The following is a 25064-nucleotide window of genomic DNA, read 5'->3' as shown; positions in this document are numbered from 1 at the left end:
ATTTCAGAATTACAGATTAAGGATTTAAGGACCAGCATTTAAAAACTAGATGTCCTTGCTTTCCCAAGACATTTCCAGTTTGGCAAACTATGCCTTGGGAGCAAAAGCAAAGCCAATTCAGAGATCTAGATTTTACAGTCTGTATATACTGAAGTCTTTTATATTTATCTGTAATTTTTTATAGCTAAACTAATCTGATATCTCTAAACTATGTTCTGGTGGCATAGTGGATAAGGCATTTGGCTGCTAACCAGGTCAGTGGTTCAAACCTACCAGCTGCTCTTTGGAAGGAAGATGGTGCAATCTAGTTCCTTATAGATTTCTAGGCTCAGAAACTCAGTGGGGTTGCTATGAGTCAGAACTGACTTATGGCAGTAAGTCTGGGTTTCAAACCTATTCTGCCTATCTGGTACTTTGTGTTTGCTTAGCAGCATTCAGCAAGGTCAACTCAGACCTTTCACAAACTTCTGTCATTTGGCCATGTTAACTGCCAGAACTAGAGAGTATTTTCTCTTGGTGGTCAAGCCAGGATGTGAAAGAAATATACTCTAATGCAGCTGTCTTTTTCTATAAAGTGAACCTAAGAAATATTTCTTTATGACAAGGGTGTGCTAAAGAGAATTGATTTGTAAGGGTCTTGGAGCCTTACCTGAAGTTTTCCAGACAGTTTAAAGGGTTTTTGTTTTAACAAGCTTTTTCCAGAAAATGAGGTCCTGGTACCAAAATGTTTATCAGTAATTTCTGAGATACCTGGTTAAACATCAACAGTAATGTCCCATGATTCCATCTGAAGGATATGTGACTTTGATTGAAAACCACTGCAATAAGTTCCTGGAATCAATCACTGTAAGCCTCTGTACCAAATTACCCAATAGAAGCCTAGTTACAGTAACAATTCCATCCTCTTTTTGACCTCCATCAAAGACTAACGAATCAAATAACAGTAGTATAATTTCTTTGTTCCTGGACTATATGAAACTGTTACAAGTTCTTTAGTTAGAATTATCAGTTCCCACTGATGCAGGCTAGTGTCATCCTGCATTCCAATGTACATTTTCTTCTTCTTCTTTTTTTTTTTCCTGAATAAACCCTCTTAATCCTCTTTTAAGGACTGAGTGGGTTTTTCCACTAAAACGAGTAAAAATACCAAGAGCTTAGATGTCAAAAACACTGCATTCTAACCTCAAACATGCTATTCTTTTGCTGTGATATTTGGGTGAGTCATTTTAATTTTTTTTTTTTTTTCCCTTATCTGTGAAATAGGAAGTATAGTATCTGTATGCAAAATAATTAACAATATTGTTACAAATTTCAAATTAAAATATTTTTACATGAATTTCCTTTGCTTTTAAATAATGACCCAATTATTTTGACTGTTAGCATTTTGCTACTTACGTGGGCATTTCTTGACACAGAATGCTCCATATGTGTACTTCGCATTGAAATTGTGCTCCAGCTGAAAAGTCGTTGGATTGTAGACAAAAGTTTGGGGACACTGAGTAACACATGCTCCACTGTCATTGAAATTCATGCAGGCCTGCAACAGAGTACATATTATTTTCATTTTCAAATAATCTTCCTAACACTTGCTAAAGGAATAGTACGGTAACCATTTTGTGAACAGGATGTTTTGTTTTTTTTTTAAACTGGGATTTTTACTTTTTGCATCTTAACATATATGACCTTTATATGTACTACAGAATTTTTATCATTTCAAAGTCAATTGTGTTTATTTTTTCAGCTACAAATATAGACTTTAAGAATTTTACTTCCTTTTCAAATGCCAGTAAACATATGTACCTTCTATGGTTATTGATGTTCAAATTGCTTAGTATCTATCCACTAATTTCTAAACTGAAAGTTGGTTTAAACAATTAAAGTAAGCTAATTATGAAAATTTATTTTAGCTAACATCTATTCAAAGCATTTATGCTTAGTCTTAGAATTGGGCTGTGACAACAGAACTGTCAACTTTGTAGTCTTGTTTTTTCTTTAAAGTGGCATTTGTAGAGTTTAGTGTCTTAAGTGATATTAAGTATAGTCATCATTTTTGTATAGTAAGCAAACACTGACTTAAAAAAAAAAGCTTTGGCAGGTGACTAGTCAAGAGTAATGTAGGGTATGTAATGTGAAAATAGGAGGAGGTAGCTATAGTTAGCCAGTCATTAAATATTATGTGCTATTTCTTGTATGATCTTTTTCATAATGCCATATTATATTGTGGTGCTGTTGAGTCAGGTCCAACTCATAGCCACCTGTGTGCAGCAGAATGAAACACTGCCCAGTCTGGTACCAACATCACAGTCACTGCTATGTTTGACTCCTTTGCTGCAACCACTATGTCAACTGCATGGAGGGTCTTCATCATTTTTACTGACTCTACTTTACAAGCATGATGTCTTTCTCTAGAGACTGGTCCCTCCTGATTACATGACCAAAGTATGTGAGATAAAGTTTTATCATGTTCACTTTGATGGAGAATTCTGGCTATCTTTTTTCCAAGGCAGATTTGTTAATTCTTTGGGAGGCCATGGTATATTCACTATTCTTCACCAACACCATAATTCACATGCATCGACTCTTCTCTGGTATTACTTATTCATAATCCAGTTTCCACAGGCATATGAGGTGAAAATACAATGGTTTGGGTCAGGTGCACCTTAATGCTCCAAGTGACATCTTTACTCTTTAACACTTCAAATAAGTCTTTTGCATCAGATTTGCTCAGTGCAGTCTGTTATTTGATTTCTTGACTGCTGCTTCCATGGGCATTGATTATGATCTAAGTAAAATGAAATCCTTGACAACTTCAATCTTTTCTCCATTTATCATGATGTTGCTTATTGGTCTAGTTGTGAATATTTTTGCTTTCTTTATGTTGAAGTGTAATCCATACTAAAGGCTGTAGTCTTTGATATTCATCAGTAAGTGCTTCAAGTCTTCATCACTTTTTAGCAAGTAAGGTTGTGTCATCTGCATCTCGCAGGTTAGAGAGTCTTCCTCCAGTCCTGATGCTGTGTTCTTTATATAGTACATCTTCTCAGATTGTTTCCTCAACATATAGACTGAATGAGTATGGGGAAAGGATACAACCCTGACATACACTTTTCTTAATTTTAAACCACATAGTATGCTCTCATTCTGTTCCAATAACTATCTCTTGGAGTGTGTACAGGTTCTGCATGAGCATAATTAAGTGTTCTGGAATTCCCATTCTTTGCAATGTTATCCATAATTTGTTATGATTCATACAGTTAAATGTCTTTGTCTAACTAATAAAATACAGATAAACATCTCTCTAGTATCCTCCCTTTTAGCCAATATCCTTCTGACATCAGCAATGGTATCTCTCATTCTATGTCCTCTTCTGAATCAAGCGTGAACATCTGGCACTTCCCTATCTATGTATAGCTGCCACCAGTTTTGAATTATCTTCAGAAAAATTTTACTTGTGTGTGATATTAATGATGCTGTTTGATAATTTCCACGTTCTGTTGGATTGCCTTTCTTTGGGATGGGCACAGATATGGGTCTCTTCCAGTTGGTTGGCCAGGTAACTGTCTTCCAAATTTCTTGGCACAGATGCATTAGCACCTCTAGTGCGGCATCTGTTTTTTTGTTTTGTTTTGTTTTTTCCAACATCTTAACTGGTATTCTGTCAAATTCCCAGGGCCTTGTTTTTTGCCAATACCTTCAAGTGCAACTCTGACTTCTTACTCCATTACCATCAGTTTTTGATCATATGCTACCTCCTGAAATTATAAACTGATGAGAAATTCTTATTGGTACACTGACTCTGTGTATTACTTACTAAATGGTATGGCCTTATGACTACTGAAGGATTCTTAATGTCACACATATCATTTACTTAAGTTCTCAAGTTAAAGTAAGACAATTCTTTCTGCTTACATATATTGTATTGAGGGTTCAATCTATCAATATTTTCAAATACATTTTAGAAAAATTAGAGTTAGGTATTTTAAATAAAAATTGAACATATATATGGAAACATGATTAACAAAAGGGTAGAGCAACTATTTCTCTTCATTAACAAAGTAAACTTTCATAAGAATAATTTAGGTCTTGGAAAGCAAACTAATATGAACTCAAACAATGTTTTACATTTCCTCATAAATTGTGTGTAAGGTATTAATAAACCTTAATTTATTCTGTTTCCTCAAAATATTTGCTTCATCAATTGTTGTTTTAGCAAATACTTTATCACAACCATGACAATTCCTTAATGATGGTCTACAAGATGCATAATCAGAACAAGACTCACTGGTGATCCATTATTCACTAAGATGACACTTTCCAGGAAGAATCTATTAAAAAGCAATCCAGAAAGCACAGTGAATTTTATTTTCTGGCTATAAAACTTCATGTGTCTTTGTAATTGCTTTCCTAACATACGTTATGCAGCCTGGTGCACAGATTTCTTGGGAAAAAAGGAACATCAGCTGGAGAAGTAAAACAAATTCACCTTACAGACACCATACAAAAACAAGTAACTTCCACCACGGCTTTGCTCTGGCAATCTTGTACATTCTAAACCAAATGCCAAAGTGAAATCACTGGACCATGGCATAAACGTTACGAAATGAGCCTTTTGAAAGTCATGTGGCACTCTGCTTATCTTGACCATAAAAATACAGGGAAAAAAAAGTGAAAAACTTCTAAGTGTATGTTTTTGCTATTATTAGTGGTTATTGTTGTTCTTGGATGTAATTGCGAACATAACACCTACAGTTTTCTGCATTCCTCAAATCCAAGCTTCTATCTCACGTTTGGAGATAACACAAGGGCAAGTAGTTCCAGTTCAAAACCTGCTGAATAATTTCCTTAAATTTTTAACTTTTTCTTTTCTTTTCTTCCTCCTTCCTACTCTCTTCAACATATTATTTTTCTTGCACTATTCAATTTAGACAATAAGTATCTCACGACATTAACAATTACAAAACTACAATCTATATATAAGGGCTATAATTTATGTATCACTTGTTTCAGGGTCGCTGTGAGTTGGATTCAACTAGACTGGCAGTGGGTTTTTTGCTTTGTGTCAGGAATTAAGTGCTATTTTTTAAAGTTCAGTTCTACATAGGTGTGTGTATTCACTAGATAGGTGAGAGGACAAAGAATGAAAATAAAATCCAGTGTTTATTTTTAACAATAAAACCAATGTATTCTTTTTAGGTTTTCTAGCTGAAAATTAAACTAATGGTTTATATGTATAAAACTTGGTTAACTGTGGATCACAGAGCTGTTTGTATGTATCCAAAAGGACAAAAAAACTATATTAGGGATATTACAATATAATTAAAATGTATCCCCAATGAGCTCTAAATGTTAATTTTAAGGAAGTAAAAGTGCCCTCTTCTAAAATAAAAATTATCCAATTAGCATATAAATTGTTTTAAATGTACATTTGTAAATCTCATAAATTTTAAATAAACAACATAAGCTTCTAAACAATATAAAGTGGAAAAATACTTAAATTCATAAATTTATCTGCTATAATGTTGAAATGTATACCTAAGAAATAAAATACAAGTTCTCCCACCTAAAGAACTCAACAAAGCAACAATATAAACAGGAAACCACTGAAAATTTGGAAAGGGTACTGTTACGGTTTAAAAAGATACTCAAATATGTTTTCCTTCATGGTCTCCAATAAATTCCACTTGTAACATACATAATATATAAAACATATAAAAAAGACATAATACATTTAATAGAATAGAAGAATTCTAGCTAATCTATAGCCAACTCAGTGACGTTTCTGAAGTCAGAGTAAGTATCTTAACCCTGAGATGGTTAAACTTACGTAATGTGCTGTTAAAGGTTCAATGTGCCTGAGTCCAACTAGGAGGGTTGGGAGAGGAGAGAGCAAAAAGGAGAAACTGAGACATACGAAGCAGTCGGTGTCCTTAGGTCCTGAGCAGCCTCCAGCACATTCCCGGTGGCAGCAGTCACTGACGTAGGGTCCATAGCACCTGCCATCACACTGTTCGGCACACACTGTCCTCGTCACTGCAGGAAACAGAGATAGGGCCTCAATCAAAGTCAACCAACATGAGACACGTCTAAATTTTATGGAGCAGCTGAGAAAAGCAGAGTTTTGGAGTAACAATGGACTCAACCCACAGCTAACAATTCAGTGAGCATTTAAGGAATGAAGCCCCCTCCTAGATTAAGATTAATACACAAAAACTTCAAAATTCACATAGTATTATATATTCTTTCTTATTTCAGCAAATATCTAATGCTTTACAAGAATTATGTAATTTAACTCTAAAGAATCAACTTTGACATAACTGAATAAGGTATTTTCACAGGTTCGGAAAGAAACAGTAATCAGCAAAGTAAATCCACACCATTCTCACAGTAAGATCCTAAGACAGACTTTTACTATGCAAGTCTGAATCTAGGATTTCTATCAGTCAATGCAAAAAGGGAAATATGATTCATACCATATATGACATAATTCATATTATATAAACAATGTTAACTGATCAGCATTAGCAGAATTGTTGCTAATCCTGAGATTCATATAAAATTTCTAACAAGATTCCTCAACATGAGAGAACTGTGGATGTAATCCAATAACATATTCAATTTTAAAAAGAAAACATTAATAAGCACAATAAAATGTTGGATTGATCTTTTCTTATAACATCCTACAATCTAAACCAACAACATCGCAGCAGTTTAATAAAAACAATGCTGGCTGGACATCAAAATTATTGTATCAAAGGGCACAACTCTGTTAACCTCACTTACGCTAAAGAGGGGATTTTAAAGTATTTAGAGCAATTAATGTTACAATATATTCAAACTTCAGCCTTGTTTCTTCATCACATGGCTTTGATGACTCTTCAAAGCTTCTGTTTTGGTTATCTAGCACTGCTCTGACAGGCACACCACAAGTGGATGGCTCTGACAAATGGGGATTTACTTGCTTACAGTTTAGGAGGCTAGAGATCCAAGTTCAAAGTGGTGGTTCTAGGGGTTGGGAGAAAACCCCTCGACCTTGGGCTTCAGCTTGGCCTCTTGCTCCTGCACCACTGGAGCTGGAGGCTTCTCTTAACTCAGGCAGTTACTGGCTGCTGAGGCTGACAAACCCAAGACTGACAAGTAAAATGACACAGTCCCAAGATTATTAGGCAACATGGCAGGCCACTAGTTCAAGTCTAGAAACAGTCTCAAGATTGTCAGACAACATGGCAGGCCACTGAGATGAAGAGTCAGCCAAATGCAGGATCCAGATGTGCCAAAAAGCTAGATACTTTCCTTAAATCTTCTTATATACTGGATGCAGACCACATCCTTAAGACAAGTACTCAGTTGTTCATAGTAGATTCCACCATGGAGGTGATTACCAATCTCCTCATGGGGAATAACTACATCCAGCTGCCCAGCCACTCAAAATCAGGCCCAGCCAAGTGGACACACAACCTTAGCTACCACAGCTTCCTTCAGTGATATTATATCAAGACTCAGCCCCTTAAACATTAGTATTTCCCCAGAGTTGCTCTTGGCAATTTTTGAGGGGGTTATTGGCTTTCTCCTATGTGAAATGATTCATTTCTGACTTCACATGATATCTACTAGTAGAAGACTTTCAAATCTGAATTCTCTTAGACTACAGCATGTATTTCCATTTATGTACAGAAATCCCTATTTGGAATGTGTACAAAAGGAGTCTTGGTGGCACAGTGGTTAAGGCACTAAAATCAAAAGGTTAGTGGTTTAAACCTACCAGCTGCTTCATGGGAGAAAGGCATTATAGTTTGCTTCTGGAAAGATTACAGCCTTGAAAATCCTGTGGGGCAGTTCTAGTCTGTCCTTAGGGTTGCTCTGAGTCAGAATCAACTTAACAGTAACAGGTAAACATGTACAACCACTGCCTGTGTGTCACTTCATTGAACTGTGGTGGCTTGCTTGTTGCTGTGATGCAGGAATCTATGCCACCTATATTTCACGTACCAGAAGGGGCACCCATAGTAGATAGGTTTTAGCAGAGCTTCCAGACTAAGTCAGACAAGGAAGAAAGGCTTGGAGATCTACTTCTGAAAACTGGCCACTGAAAATCCCATGGATTACAACAGAATACTGTCCAATTGAGTGCTGGTAGGTGAACTCCTGGTGAGAAGGCACAAGAAATATATGTTGGTCACAACAAAGGACTCCAGCATGTGAACAATAATAAAGAGGGTGCAGGACTCAGCAGTGTTTTGATCTGTTGTATGTGGAGTTGTCATGAGCCAAAGTCAACCTGATGGCAAAAACAAGGTGTTTAAAATGCAAGATAATTTTCTCATTTTCAACAGCAAATATATTTTTCTTCTTTATTTCTTTATATCAGTTAATAGAAGCACTGATGTGTACTAATGCATTAACCCTAGCCAAATAGAGAAATGTTCTTTGCCCTCAGCTACTGGGAAGTGATCTTAAGACCCATGGAAAGTCCTGCATGATATGAGTAGTATTCGAGTATAAAATTGTATGTTATAAATAAATTGGACCCTCCTTTTGACTTTCTTCAATTGTTTCTTCAAATCTCATCTTCTCAGTAAAATCTACCCTTATTTAACTCTGAATCTTTGTCAAACAAGTCACTCTGGATGCTCTATGCCTCATTCTGCTTTATGTATGTATGTCTTTATGTCTGACTGTCTGTCTGTGTGTATGTATATATAAACCAAAAAAAAAAAAAAAAAAAAGAAAAGAAAAACAAACTCACTGCCATCGAGTTGATTCCAATTCATACAAAGTCCCATTGTGTTTCCAAGGGTGTAAATCTTTAAGGAAGTAGACTACTCCATTGTTCTTCCACAGAGTGGTTAGTGGATTCAAAGCATCAACCTTTTGGTCAGCTGCCAAATGCCTTAAAAACTATAGCACCAGAGCACCTTATGAATGTATACATTTATTTATTTATCTGTTTTGATACTATACAGGATCATCTTCTAGATGATCTAGAAACATCTTTTAAGAAATTTCTAAGATACATTTTACATTAATTTTGTTCACTGGTATATTCCATCATCTAGAACACTATATCGGGTCATCATATATTTTTTATTTATATTTATATGTCATACACATATTTAATATTTGCCCAAAGAAATTATATCTATTTATTAGCTCTTAATAGCCACTCCTTGAAAGGAAGATAGGCCAATATACTTCTGTTGTGATACTGCCTCGGAAACCCAAGGAGGGGTCACTATGAGTCAGATCTGATTCGAAAGCAGTGAGTTTGGTTTGATTTTTTGGTAATATTCATACATTGTACTTATATTGATGTTTCCGTCTTTATTGTACTTGTTGTATTTCCATATTTATTGTATTTGTTTAGATGTCAATTTAAGTAATGCATATCATACAAAGAACACATTTTCAATGGATATTTTTTGTAAAGAATAGAGTCAAAGAAAATGTATCTCCCCCAGATAACAAAGCTCTTTTGACGTGCCAAGAGTTTCTAATTAAAATAGCAGACATAAGTTAAATTAATTGCCAGATTAGATTAGAAATATGTAGAAATTTTACTAATTTGCTTCTGGTTGAAAGCCATTGCTCACTGGCAAAACAACAGCATATATTTAAGTTAGCTATCATACTCTGTAAGTTTGTTTTTGTTATGTTGTTAGATGCCCTCAAGTCATCTCCTACTCATAGAGACCCTATGCACAGCAGAATGAAACACCACCTGGTCCTGCATCAGCTCCATGATCCCTGCTATATTTGAGCCCATCGCTGCAGCCACTGTGTCAGTCCATCTCATTGAAGGCCTTTCCCTCTCTCCTCGACCCTCCACCTTACCAAGCATGACATCCTTCTCCAGGGAATGGTCCCTTCTGATAACATGACCAAAGTAGGTGAGACGAAGTCTGGCCATTCTCAACATCGCAGGAGCATTCAGGCTGCACTTCCTCCAGGACAGATTTGTTAGTTCTTTTAGCAGTCTTCGCCAGTACCACAACTCAAAAGCATCCACTCTTCTTAGGTTTTCCTTCTTCAGTCCAGCTCTCATATGCATATGAGGTGATTGAAAATACCATGGCTTGTGTCAGGTGCACCTTAGTCTTCAAGGAGACCTCTTTTTTCCTCAGAACTTGAAAGAGGTCTCTTGCAGCCAACTTGCCCAGTGTCCTGATTGCTGTTTCCACTGGCATCAATTGTAGAACCAAGCAATGTGAAGTTTTTGACAACTTCAATCGTTTTTCCAGTTATTATGATGCTACTTATAGGTCCAACTAGTTGTGAGAATTTTTGTTTTCTTTATATTGAGATGTAATCCATACTGCAGACTGTATTCTTCAATCTTCATCAGTAAGTGGTTCAAGTCATCCTCACTTTCAGCAAGCAAAGTTGTGTCGTCAGTGTATCGCAGGTTGTTAATGATTCTTCCTCCAATCTTGATACCACAGTCCTCTTCGTATAGTCCAGCTTCTTGCATTATTTGCTCAGCATACAGATTGAATAAGTATGATGAAAAGATACAACCCTGACACACTCCCTTCTTTATTTTAAACCATGCAGTGTCCCATTGTTCTGTTCAAATGACAGCACCCTGGTCTAAGTACAGGTTCCTCATGAGTACAATTAAGTATTCTGGAATTCCCGTTCTTCTCAATGTTATCCACAATTTGTTATGATACACACAATCAAATTCTTTTGCATAGTCAATAAGACACAAGTAAAGATCTTTCCGAAACATCTTTCCAGAAAGACTCTATCAGTACCATCATATTTTAACCCTATTCCCATGTTGAAGTGTTAATAATTTAATTCTATGCAGATTATAGGCAATTATACTAAGTGTTTCAGTTACCCTTTAAGTTTTTTTTAATTTAAATATTTTGCTCATTCCTGGCAAATGCAGAGATTCATGTAGAAAATATTTATGAAGACAAGATAATTAATCCTGAATTTATTTTTAAGTTGTTTAATAAATGTTCATGTTAAAAAATGAAAGTGTAGTCAGCCCTTGGTATCTGTGGGTTCTGCGTATTTGGATGCAACAATATGCAGATAAAAAAAAAAAAAAAGTGATAAAGGCAATCTCTCAGAGGCTAAGACCAATCTATGGCATCCAGTCTGTTTCATCTCATAGTACCCCTACAGGACAAAGTAGAACTGTCCCCTAGGGTTCCAAGGCTGTAAATCTTTGTGGGAGGAGATTGCCTCATCTTTCTCCTACAGCAACTGGTAAGTTCAAAGTGCCAACATTTCTGTGCCACTAGAGTTTCTTCAAAGGCTAAAAGGTAGCATAAAGTTCTATTTACCTATAATTTACATTATATTTGGTATTACAGGTAATTGAGAGATTATTTAAAGTATATGGCAGAATGTATTATGATATATGCAAATATTATGCCATAACATGGGAGCTCTGGTGGCATGGTGCCTAAAGCATTTGAATGCTAATCAGAAGGCTGGCAGTTCAAACCCACCAGCCACTCCTCAGAAGGAAGACTGGGCCATCTAGTTCTGTAGAGATACTGCTTTGGAAACCCAGGTCGAATCAACTCGACAGCAGTTAGTTAGGTTTTTTTTTTGTTGTTGTTAATGCCATGTTATAAGGAGCTCTGGTGGTATAGTGGTTAAGGCATGTGGCTGCTAACTGAATGGTCCATGGTTTGGACCCATTAGCCATTCCGTGGAAGAAGCAGTCTGCTTCCATAAAGATTTACGGTCTTAGAAACCCAATGGAGGTCATTGTGAGTCGGAATTGACTAGACCTTTTTTTTTAATGCCATTTTATGTAGGGGACTTGCATATTCGGGGATTTCAGTATCTGTGGGAAGTTGGGGTGTTAGAACCAATCCGCTGCATATAATGAAGGATGACTGCATACCCAAACTATGAAAACAATGTCACAAATGTAACCTAACACAGTACAATCCTAGATTCAGTCACAATTATTATACTGTGAAAGACTTAAAAAATGCATTTAACTTACTTAATAATACATGCTGAAGCAATGTCAAATTTTTCACAATAGCAAGTTTCTACATGACGTGGTTGCCATTTTTCCCAAAACTTTGATCTCAGATATTCCACTACATTTCAGTGACATGCGAAGTAGCACCTCCAAGTCATTATCCAAATGCAAATTCTTTAAAAATATTTAATTCAAGATGTTATAAGGGAATTACAGGATTTGTCTCAAAAGCAGCATATATTTAATTTAAAATATGTATGATACATTCAACTTTTAAAACAGTACTTCTCACTGTCAAGATTTTCACATGTCTAATTCCAATTCAAAGTTCAATAAGCATGAAACATATTTGGAAGTGTTTGCCTGAAGGATAATGATATAAGTAAGCAAAAATAACAAAACTGAATGTTTAATCTCTAAACAGTGAGGTGACAGAGGAAACATTTCTTCATATTGTTAGATGAGAGCTTTTTTTTTTAGAAGTAAAACCTTCCTTTGTACATTTAAAAGCTGCACGTAAAGGAAGAGCACTATAAAATAAATACATGTAATGCTATTTGTTTATTAATAAGTATTATTTACTTCATATGAATTAAACACACCAAACTATATTCATTTTATCAAGATGGAGACACAAAACAAAACAAACAAAAAAACCAATTCCTGAAACAATAAGATAACTCTCTTAGCCTCCACAGGACCATTAACTTACAATTGCCTTGGTTTTATTAATTTCTATCCTTGGTTGAATATTATTTTATTAGAATGTTTTCCTTGTATTAAGTATCTTTTCTAAATTGTTTCATTGGGTGTATTAAAAATTTAGGTTGCTGTTTAACTAGCTTATTATTTGGAGGTACACCACTGAGTGTGACTACATAACACAAAAGGTAAGACCTGCTAAGTTAGAATGCTTGTTATATTAAGGTCAGTAATCTCAAAATTGGAAAAAAAGGATTCATTAAAAATATCCAAAAGAATTGGATGAATAAAGTTTAATAAACAAAACATTTAACAACAAAGGGATACTGCTGAGAGAATATCATCCTCTCAAAAACTAAGATTGTTATAAGTAGTTTTATCATATCAGTATTTCACTAATTAAAACAAAGGCTAAATTACTTCTTTAAATATAACAATAACTGATAATTGCACTGAATGTTACTCCCTCAGAGAAAATTTCTTTTTGTACTTTATTTGAAGACATGTGGCGATTTAGTAATCAAATATTTATGATTGCTTCTGGGAAAAAAAAAAAAGAGATGGAAAACATTCATAAATGAGGCAGAGAGCACTGATAGAACAGAAACAAGACAAAAAAGATTCTGTTGTACCATCGAGTGGATTTCAACTCAATTTCAACTCATAAGCAGAGTAGAACTGCCCCACAGGGTTTCCTAGGCTACAGTCTTCATGGAATCAAGAAAGCAAATGAAGTATTACATTGGGAAAATCTGCTACAAAAGGCCCCTTTAAAGCGCTGAAGAGCGAATATTTCACTCTGAAGACTAAGATCCATCTGACTCATGTCATGATATTTTCAATGGTCGCATATGCTTGAGAACAGAGCTGCACACAGGCTCGATCTGGCCAGCAACTGCTCCTGGCATCCTGGGCTTTCTATATGCCATTTTGAGGATGGTGCAGGACCAAGCAGTGTTTCACTCTGTCGTATGTAGAGTTGCTATGAGTTGGAGCTGATGTGATGGCACCTAACAGTAACAACAACATATGCATGTGAGAGCTGGTCAATGAATAAGGAAGACTGCAGAAGAATCAATGCATTTGAATTGTGGTTTTGGTGAAGAATATCGAATGCACCATAGACTGGTAGAAGAACTGGCAAGGCTATCTTATAGGAAGTGCAGCTGGAATGCTCCCAGAAGTGAGAATGGCCAGACTTTATTTGGCCTACTTAATAATGTCAGAAGGGACCAGTCCTGGGAAAAGAATATCACTCTTGGCATAGTAGAGGGTCAGCAAAAAATGGGAAGACTTTCAACAAGATAGATTGACACAATGGCTGCAACAATGGACTCAAACACAGTGAGAATTGTGAAGATGGTGCAGGACTGGGCAGTGTTTCCTTCTGTTGTACACAGAGACCTATGAGTTGGAACCAACTTGAAGGCACCTGTCAACAACAACAACCTGGGAATAGATTGTCATGTCTTTTTTCCTGCCAGTGGCTGACAGGTTCAAACCACCAGCCAACTTTCAGTTAGCCAAGTGCAGAGCTATTGCATCAGCAGAAAAACAAACAAAACCCATTGCTATCAAGTTGATTCCAACTCATAGCAACCCCCATTGGGGTTCCAAGGCTGCAAATCTTTATGGAAGTAGATTGCCGTATCTTCCCCCTGCAGAGCAGCTGGTGGGTTTGAACCAGCAACCTTCTGGTTAGCAGCCAGTTGTCTTACCCAGTGCACCACCAGAGCTCCTACACTGCATCAGCAAGGCTCCTTAAAAAAGATTCTACCCTTTAAAAAATATAAAGAAAGCTAAATTTAAGCAAAGTATTTTTAAGTGTATTTTCTTCCTGTTTGTCTCTGCCACTTTTCTTCCTCTGTTTCCTTCTCCCTCATTATTCCCTCACCTCAATTACTTTTGATTCTCTTCACTTTCTCTACCCACTAGTTCTGACCCAGGCTGTATATTAGATCATCCGATGGCATCTTTCCATCTTTACTATGAGCATCTTTTATAAATGACGATACTGATCCAGTAGGTATCAGTGCGGTGTAAGATATCCACCGACTCGATGGCACATAACAACAACAACAGCAATATGTTCACAAGTAATTCCACCTCCTGGTGGTCCAGAAGGGTAACAGGACACACAATGTTTTAAAAACAATAATAATGCCTGTGTACTAATTCCTATTAAATAAAAATCTCTGGCAATGTTCTAGGAGCTTTAATAGTACTGATAAATTTGCCAGGTAATTCCAATGTGCAGTCTAGAGTTGAGAATCATTATTCTATCCAAACAAAAGGGAAAAAGAATCTCTAAGTGACTTACACCATTTGATTGATTGATTGATTATCCTTTTCTGAAATGTAATCACCCTGATGCATAGCTTTACTTTCTTATTCGTGTTGTCAAACCTTCTATCACTACTTAGGAAATCAAACAAAAATCAATGTTAAGCAGGTGAGAAGATTTGGAAGAAAAAAAGACCAAAATTTCTTAGCTGGCACCTTAAGGCAAAAATTCCAGATAAGTAAGAGACCATCAGAAAATGCTCTCTTTTTTCACCCAACAGCCCTCTGTGTAAAAAGTATCCTGGGAAATTCCCAATTCCACTGCTGAGCACATTTTTGAGCAAATCTTATTTTATTTCAGTTAATATTCAGTGACCTGAACCTCTATGCTGCTTATATTATTTCTAATTTTATTGACAAAATTTGGATAAATCGTGTCCTCAGAACACATCATATCCATTATAGTGCTTCAATGAGATGGTTTTGAAGTTCAATATTTTCAGATTTTCAGGTATGAAGCTCTGAACAAGAAAAATGCTTAGGTTAAAGCTGAGGTAATTGTGGTTGGATGTGAGGAAGAATGTATTGACTGTTGGAGTGATAAAAAACACTGTAATGAGCTTCTAGATGAGCTTCCTGAGTCTTCATTTGTCAGGATTTTAAGGAAAATCTCTTCTAGACGTCTTAGGCATTCACGTAATTAGACAGGGGCTTGATGAAATGTTCTCTGGGTTACGCTCTCACTCTATGATCTAATATTTATTTCTGTGAATGGTGAAATTGTGACTGAAATAAACGAACCCTGCTTTGGTTCCCTAGTGCTGCTCTGACAGAAATACACCACAAATGGGATGGATTGAGCTAACAGGAGTTTATTCTCTCACAGTCTGGAGGCTTTAAGTCTGAGTTCAAAGTGCTAGACTCTAGGAGCTGGGGGAAAGTCCCTCAACCTTGGCCTTCAGTTCTGCCTCCTGCTCCCGGCCCACTGAACCTAGAGGCTTTTCTTCACTCATACAGCTGCTGCTTGCTGAGGCTGACAAGCTCAAGGTTGACAACTAAAAAGGCACAGTCCCAATGTTACTGACCAAGATAGCAGGCCTCTAATTCAAGTCCAGAAGAAGTCCCAAGATCGGTAGGGCATGGCAGGCTGTTGAACAATGACTTGGCTACATGCAGGGTTCAAGCATGCCAAAAGGCTAGAAATCATTCCCCAAACTGTTTCTTATGTACAGGAAGCAGACCACATCCCTAAAGCAGCTACTCAGCTGTTCCAATAGATTCCGCCATGGAGTTAATTACCAATCTGACCATGGGGAATAACTACATCCAGCTACCCAGACACTCAACCAGGCCAGCCAAGTTGACACACAAACTTAACTACCACAAACACTTTGTGTTATGTGCTTTTAGAAAGCTACTTTCAACAGGATATACATTTAGTGAAACAAATAAAGCTCACAAAGTAGGCATCATACACTTATAGTGCAAGAGGGAATGTGTAGAAAATCAATTTAAACAAAATTACATCAAAGTAATAAACAGTTTCATTCTCGAAAAGGTCATAATTGGAGCTCCTTTTGTTATTGTTTGCTATATGACCAGTGCTTGGTACCCTCTAAGAATCATATGGGATGACTTAAAATACATATTCCTGGTCTTGTTCCTACATTTTTTTTTTTTTTTTTAATTGTGAGTTGGGTGAAGATTTACAGAGCAAATTCACTTTCCATACAGCAGTTTAAATATACTTTGTTTGTTCCTACATTCTGAATCAATGAATCTGGGGTAGCGGTGCCAGATTATTTATTTATTTGTTTATTTATTTTATTGAAAGTGGCAAGTCTTTCAGAAGCAGCCCTTATACATCAATATTTAGAAACCTTTGTTCTAAGATACTCACTTCTTCCTAATGAAGAGTTTCTCCATAAGGGTAAACACTTATTTAGATGGATAGGCAGAGGAAGAGATAGGTCTTAAACAGGACTGATGTTTCCTATCTTAACCTAGATCACAAACAAGGTAAGCAAAAATTGTTGAGATGGGAAAAGAATTATATACTTGAAGACATTGAAAAAAGGATCTCAGAGAAAGTATTTATTTATTTTTAATAACTGAACTTAACTCAAACCCAACCTAATGCCATGGAGTGGTTCCCGCCTCAAAGTGTCCTTATAGGGCAGAGTAGAGCTGCTCCACAGTTGCCAAGGCTATAAATCTTTATGGAAACAGACTCCCCATCTTTCTCCCATGGAATGGTTTGTGGATTCAAACCATCAACCTTTTTGTTGGTGACTGAATGCTGTTAACCAGTGTGGCACCTAAGCTCTTATTCAGACCCAACAGAGTGGAATTATGATAAATTATCAGGGTCTTCCAAAGATACCATAATGGTTCCCAATTTTATAACACAGAAGAAAATGTCACTGATTTTCTTCTGTTTTTAATTTCTAATTATTATTCTGGTGATAAACTTTAAAACCAAACTTGCTGCTGTTGAGTTGATTTCAACTCATAGAGTGTCGGTAGGACAGAGTGGAACTGTCTTGCATGGCTTCTAAGTCTGTAAATCTTTATGAAAGTAGACTACCACATCTTTCTCCCACAGAGAAGTTGGTGTATTCAAATGCTGACCTTTTGGTTTACAGCCACTTTTTCCACTGTTAAAGAGCTCCAAGTCTAGTGATAGTGACTCCAAATGAACTGAACAGGCCATGCTATGAGTTATACACTTTCTGTGGTAACATGTTTGTTTAATCCTCAATGCAATAGTTCACCTGAAAAATATGGCAAATACCTGCACAGCACTGACAGAAATTTACCTTCACAGTCAGTAAAAGTATGCCCTTCTCACAGGGCAACTTGGTCAACTGGCATAATATAGCTCATAAAAATAACATCCTACATCCTAGATTGGTGGATAGCATCTGGGGTCTTAAAAGCTTGACAGCAGCCATATAAGATACAACTAGTGGTCTCTACATATCTGGAGCAAAAGAGAAAGATGGAAACCAAAGACTCAGATAAAACGAGTCTATAGGACTAAAAGTCTACACAAACCAAGGCCTAACTTACCTCAGGCCAGAAGAACTAGATGGTGCCTGGTTACCCCAACCAATACTTCCTACGAGGGACACCATACATGCTCCTGATAGAATGGGTAAAAAATGTAGAACAAAATTCAAGTTCCTAAAAAATTCCAGACTCCCTGGACCAGTAATGGTTAGGGGAACTCCTGAGACTATGACCCTGGGATACCTTTTAAACATGAAAAATGGAACTCCAACCACTTCTAGAGGTCTCCTATCTCATAACGACCCCTCCTTAGGTTTCCAAGGTGGTATCACTTTGGAAGTAGATTGTCCAACCTTCTTCCTTCAGAGGAGTGGCTGGTGGGTTTGAACCACCATCCTTCCAGTTAACAGTCAAATGCCTTAGGCACTATGCCACCAGAGCACCTAAAAAAAAAAAAAAAAAAAAGCCAGACTCACTGGATCAGTAAAGATTAGGGGAACTGGTGAGACTATCACCCTGGGGTATCTTTTAAACATGAAACATGGAACTCAAACCACTCCTGGAGGTCTCCTATCAGCCAAAAGATGGAGTTGCTCATAAAATAAATAATATCATCCATGAGTATTTTTTTTTCCTCTAAATAATCATCTAAATGAGACTTAATGGACTTAATGGTGACATTTAGCCTAGACCAAAAGTGAGAATGTAAGGGGGGACCAGCAAGCAAGATTAATGGAAAAAGAACAACAAGAATGGAAATAATGAGAATGCTGACACATTGTGAAAAGTGTAACCAATGTCACTGAACAATACATACAGAAATTGTCAAATGAGAACCTAATTTGCAATGTAAATTTTCTCTAAAATCACAATAAAATACTTCTTAAAATGCCCAGATTTTAGTAGCTACTAAATAAACTTGACACTTGCCCCAGATAAACCCCTGGTAATCCAAGGGCTATGGCATGATAATATTGTTAGTTGTGTCATACAAGAAAGGCATCCTGTCGAACCTAATCTTCATCACCAGCTGCTTTATTCATTTATTTAATGTAATTTTACTCAACCTATTTTACAAAGTCATGCTCAGTGATTCACTGAGGGACTTTAAAGCTGATTTTAAAGTCCACAGTCAGACACCAGGGACATTCTCTCTTATTAATAAGCTCTTAACAGCACCAAATCTAATGACCAAAGAATAGGTGAGTTGTGAGATGACATCAAGAACATCTTATAGGATTGGAGGAAGACTCATTAACCACTTGAGATATTCAGATGACACAATCTCTCTTGTTGAAAATGAAGACTTGAAGCATGCACTGATGAAGATCAAAGAGTGTAGTCTTCTGTATGAATTATACCTCAACATAAAGAAAAGCAAAATCCTCACACCTGGACCAATAAGCAACATCATGATAAACGGAGAAAAGATGAAGTTGTCAAGGATTTCCTTTTACTTGAATCCACAATCGATGCCCACAGAAGCAGTGGTTAAGAAATCAAATGACATATTGCATTGGACAAATCTGCTGCAAAAGACCTCTTTAAAGTATTAAAAAGAAAAGATGTCACTTTGAAGACTAAGATATGCCTGACCCAAGCTATAGTCTTTTTAATAGCTTCACATGCATGTGAAAGCTGACCAGTGAACAAGAAAAACTGAAATAGAAGTAATGCTTTTGGATTATGGTATTGGAGAAGAACAATGAATATATGATGGACTGCCAGAAGAATGAACAAATCTGTCTTGGAAGAAGTACAGCTAGAATGCACTTTAGAAGCGAGGAGAGAAAGATTTCATCTTACGTACTTTGAACATATTATTAAGAAGGACCAGTTCCTGGAGAAGGACATCATGCTTGCTGAGGTATAGCGTCCATAAAAAAGTGGAAAACCTTTAAGGAAATGGATTGATACAGTGGCTATGACAACATGGCTCAAACGAAGCAATGATTGTGAGAATGGCACAGGACCAGTCAGTGTTTTGTTCTGTTAAACACAGAATCACTATAAGGAACAACTGACTTGATGGGGCACACATCAATATCACCAAAGTTTGTGAGTCAGGGCTCAAAAAACATCCAATAATGTCCTATTACATTAGCCATAAAAATATGCCTGAGAATAAACAAAATAAACAAAATAAACAAAAGCTATTTTGCGACCCCTCCTTGAGTTTCCGAGTCAGTGTCACTTTGGAAGTAGATTGCCCAACCTTCCTTTCAAGGAGTGGCTGTTGGGTTTGAACAGCCAGCCTTCTGGTTAGCAGTCAGATGCCCTAGGCACTAAGGTACCGGAGCTCCCAAAATATCTATAGAGAAGAATAAAGATAATCTCTCATTCCCTGTACAGCTGGGTGAATTTCCTTCTGAAATTGGCAACAAGTTCCAATTTTGTGATTAAGAGTCACAAAATAGTAAAATGGAAAAGAAAGGGTATCAAATCATACAAGCAACAAATAAATATTTCTAAAATGAAGTAATACTATCTTGTCTAAATTTCTCATTTTATTGATGAGGAAGCTGAAAACCAAATAAACTGATTTTCCTATGTTTTTGTTGTTGTTGTTATGTACTGTCGAGTCAGCTCCGACTCATAGCGACCCTTCCTTGGGTTTCTGAGGCAGTATCACTATGGAAGTAGATTTCCCCATCTTCCTTCCGAGGAGTGGCTGGTGGGTTTGAACCGCCAGCCTTCTGGTTAGCAGTCAAGTGCCTTAGGCACTATGCTACCAGAGCTCCTTGATTTTCCTATGGCCAAATCCAAATTAATATGGATACATCTCTAAGAGATGGCACTAGCTCTTCAGGGCATTTCAGAGTTTCTTAATATAATAGTTGTTGTTGTTGTTGTTGTTATGTGCCGTCGCGTCGGCCCCGACTCATAGCGACCCCTCCTTGGGTTTCCGAGGCAGTATCACTACGGAAGTAGGATTGCCCAACCTTCCTTCCGAGAATATAATAGTAGAGCCCACATTTAACAGTCAAACTGGATAATAAAAATACACTTGTCAGCAATGATGCTGAAATGCAAAGAGAAATATTGCGTTTAAGAGCACAAGAAAACCGAAAGTTAGCTATCCTCAAGGAAATCAATGCTGATGCTCTCTCCAAAAAAATTTTTTTTTTTCATCCAAATTCACACTCATATACTTGTTTCTGTCTTAGATGAACAGATTTTCTTTCCTTGTTCCAGGCTATTATTGAGTCCTAGGATCCTGTATGTTGTATAGCCGAATGATAGTCTAGTTGAAATTAAAAGTAAAAAGCCCTTAGTGAGGGACAAGGCAATTTGCAAACTGGGAATCACAAAGTTCAGAGGATTCTGGACTAAGTGATTCAAAAAGGAGGTAGTTCAGAGAGTTTATGAAAGAAAGTACACAGGAATTCAGTAAAAATTCAGTGATTGGTTGACATTTAGGGAATGATTACAAAATGGGGTGAGGTGGGAGATTACATACATTTCTATAAAGTTGTTTTTTAAAAAGTTACGAAGTAATCATTAAATTAGGTACATCAGGTCTCGAAACACTCATTAAACACTCCTTGGGTGACTGCAGGCAGGACATACCAAACCCAAAACCAAAACTACTGCCATCCAATCGATTCTGACTCAAAGCCACTCTCATTGGGTTTCTGAGGTGGTGAATCTCTGCTGAAGTAGACTGCTCCCATCTTCCTTTTGTGGAGTGGCTGGTGGATTTGAACCACCTTTCTGGTTAGCAGTCAGATGCCATAGGCATTGTGCTTCCTCCTATGGAGGGCATGAGTAATTCTCGTTTGTTCTGCATAAGCATTTGTTCTGAGAATTGTTTTAGACCTGGCTTCTTAGGCAGCAAGCAAACCTGTAAGCAAATACAATGACATTGTTTTCTGAAATTGTTTACCAAGGAATTTTCTCAGGATACAGTGGACAGTTACGGGAAGGACAGGCTCTGGTGGTGTAGTGCCTGAGGCACTTGACTGCTAACCAGAAGGTTGGTGGTTCGAACACACCAGCCGCTATGTGGAAGAAAGATTGGGTAATCTACTTCCCTAAAGATTTACTGCCTTGGAAACCCAAGGTGGTTCACTATGAGTCACAATCTACTCAATGGCCTTGAGTTTGATTTTTTGGTTTTATTCCTGATGTAGAGGTTACTTTTGATTCAAAATAGAGTTTTATCCACTGACCTTATCATAGCCATCATCTCTTGTCAGGAAGAAGTCCTAAATTAATTTGGGGTGCTCTTACTCATCACATGAAAATCTACAATTCTGTGTCTTAAATATTTATACTCTCTCTCTTTTATAATCAGCCTGTCTTTATTGGTCTTCACAGCCCATAAAATTCTCAAAACATTCATCTTGAAAATGAATTTAAAATAATACCTCACCTTATCTCGTGCTCTATATTCTCCTCATAACCAAACATTTTGCAAAGAGTTGTTTGCAACACATATCTATCTATTTCCAGTGCTTCTCTACTCAGTTTCCAATCAGTAATTGATTAATCACTGGGCAGTTCCACTTGGATAAATGAGCAACACCAAGACTCACAAATGCCAACACTAAACTCAATCTCTAGTCATTACACCTCTTATATTCTCCTCATCTCTTACATTCTCTTTCTCTGTTTCTATTTCCACCACTGATTTAATGGCTCCAACTTTAAACTTGGAATTCAACCTTTAGATTAAAGCCAATTGCAAACTACTTATGCTACACAGGCTTTTGAAAATAATCCACTGCCTTTGAGTGGATTTCAACTCATAGTGAACCTCTAGGGCAGAATAGAAATGCCCCACAGGATTTCCAAGGCTGTAAATCTTCATGGAAGCGGAATGTCACATCTTTCTCCTGCAGAGCAGCTTGTAGGTTCAACCTACCAACTTTTGATAAGCATCTAAGCACTTAACCACTGCTCCACCAGGGATCCTTTTACATCACTGATTAGAAACACCAAACCCACTGCTATTGAGTCTATTCCAACCCAAAGCGACCCTAGAGGACAGGGTCCTCCTATAGGGTTTCCCACACTGTAAATCTTTATAGAAGCCAACTGCCTCATCTTTTTTCCATGGAGCTGCTGCTGTGTTCAAACTGTTGACCTTTTGATTAGCAGCTGAATGCTTTAACCACTATGCCATCAGAGCTCCTTCATATCAATGATTGCAACCTACTAATTTTACAGCCAATCTTTGATCCAGTTTGTTCTGGTTCAACCATCTGCTGAGAATTTGCACTTCCAATCTGTTGTTGTTGCTGTTATGTGCTGTGGAGTCAGACCCAACTCATAGCGACCCCTCCTTGGGTTTCTGAGGCAGTATCACTACGGAAGTAGATATTGCCCCATCTTCCTTCCAAGGAGTAGCTGGTGGGTTTATTTCCAATGTAGATATTCTGAATCAGAATCTACATTTTTAAAACATCCCCAGGTAATCCTTATAAATCTCCAGATGATTCTCATAAATCCCAATCTGTATACATAATGATACACTGCCATCCAGTCGGATCCAACTCATAGCGACCCCTCATGGATCCAAGGGGATATCACTATGAAAGTAGATTGCCCAACCTTCCTTCTGAGGTATGGCTGGTGGGTTTGAACCACCAGCCTTCTGGCTAGCAGTCAAATGCCTTAGGCACTACACCACCAAAGCTCCTAAGATCTTGTTAAAAGGTAGATTCTGATTCAGTATATCTGGGGTAGAAATGCAAATTCTCTGCAGGAAGTCTAACAGGAATGACCAGTTGGAAGCCTTGTTTTACAGAGGAGAAACTGAAGTCCTGATAGGGACAATACTCAAGATCACATCTCACCAATAATCAAGAATTTTAAAATTGAACAACTTAAAAGAGGTGCACCAAGTTACATACTTCCAGGGTATAATGAAGATTATTTTCAAAATAATTGCTTCCCCCCCCCCATAATTAATGGAGGGATCGCTATTAGTTGGATCCTACTGGACAGCAGTGAGTTTTTTTTTTTGGTAATATGTTTGGCATTATCTTCTTAAAACAATAGTCATGACTCCCTACAAGTTAACTCATGCTCCTTTGCAGTGTTTTTCAACCTTTTAAAAAACTATAATTTACAACATTTTACATCATCCTCAGTACACATATACATGACGAAAGCTTCTAAGAAATAATATTGACCTGAATTACATACAAAGCATTTTGAAATTCTTTCATATTCTAATCTGTGGCATAGTGCCTAAGGCACCTGACTGCTAACCAGAAGGCTAGTGGTTTGAACACGCCAGCCACTCCTCAGAAGGAAGATTGAGCAATCTACTTCTGTAGTGATACCACCTCAGAAACCCAAAGAGTTTATGAGTTGGATTCAACTGGATGGCAGTGACTTTGTTTGTTTTTTGTTTCTATTCCAATAAAAATTTAATGTCAGTAAGGGTTTACTGACATGATCTTTGATTTACTAATGAGTTACAAACAGTTGTTTGAAAGGACTGCTCAACTGTATAGACAAAGTTTGAAATAAGAAATCAGAGAAACCAGTCAGAGTGCTCCTTTTATATCTGTACAGGAAATTACCCTTCTAAGAAATTGAGGATTTTGGAGCCACTGTAAATGAAATTTCCTTTTTCTGAAGCTACAGGATCCAGAAGCTATGGAAAATCATTGCACAACAGGGCCTGCCACAATGCATTCCCTTCAGGGCTGTGCCATGGAGCCTGACTCTTCCCAGAGGTTTGTTCTTATTCCCACTATCATCACTGGAAGAAGTCCTAGTGGTGCAGTGGTTAAAGTGCTTGGCTGCTAACAAAAAGGCCAGCAGTTACAACTCACCAGCTGCTCCATGGGAGAAAGATGTAGCAGTCTGCTACTGTAAAGATTTACAGGTTCAGACACCGTAGGCTGTAGAAGTGCAGTATTCCTCTGTCTTAAATGCTGCTATAAGTTAGAATCAACTCAAGGACAGTGTGTTTGGTTTTTGTTGGTTATCATCACTGGGAATTTTAGTTATTGGAGTTCTGAATTTCTCCTACAATGCTAAGTACACCATTAAGGATTCTCTTTAAAAAATACAATACGATAGATTTAAAAAAATAAAAAAATACAACTCACTGCCATCGAGTTGGATTTGACTCATAGAGACCCTTCCTTGGGTT

At 37.2% G+C, this 25064-nt stretch overlaps 1 protein-coding gene across 1 annotated transcript in view; it reads right to left on the bottom strand.

Annotated features, from left to right (window-relative positions):
- The window catches only part of ERBB4 (erb-b2 receptor tyrosine kinase 4), a 1111475-nt gene that overhangs the window by 422285 nt on the left and 664126 nt on the right, over window positions 1–25064 (bottom strand). Inside the window, exons 6-7 of the mRNA XM_042783534.1 lie at window positions 5912–6030; window positions 1396–1537 (exon numbers count right to left, since the gene is read on the bottom strand). Coding sequence (XP_042639468.1) covers window positions 1396–1537; window positions 5912–6030 — 261 coding nt within the window. The remainder of the gene's footprint in view (window positions 1–1395; window positions 1538–5911; window positions 6031–25064) is intronic.

Source organism: Orycteropus afer, unplaced genomic scaffold, assembly GCF_000298275.1.
Source record: "Orycteropus afer afer isolate SDZICR_OR568_19922 unplaced genomic scaffold, OryAfe1.0 scaffold00002, whole genome shotgun sequence".
Taxonomy (NCBI): Eukaryota; Metazoa; Chordata; class Mammalia; order Tubulidentata; family Orycteropodidae; genus Orycteropus; species Orycteropus afer.
The sequence above is the reverse complement of the archived record's forward strand: the minus strand, read 5'-3'. Positions and strand labels throughout refer to the sequence as shown.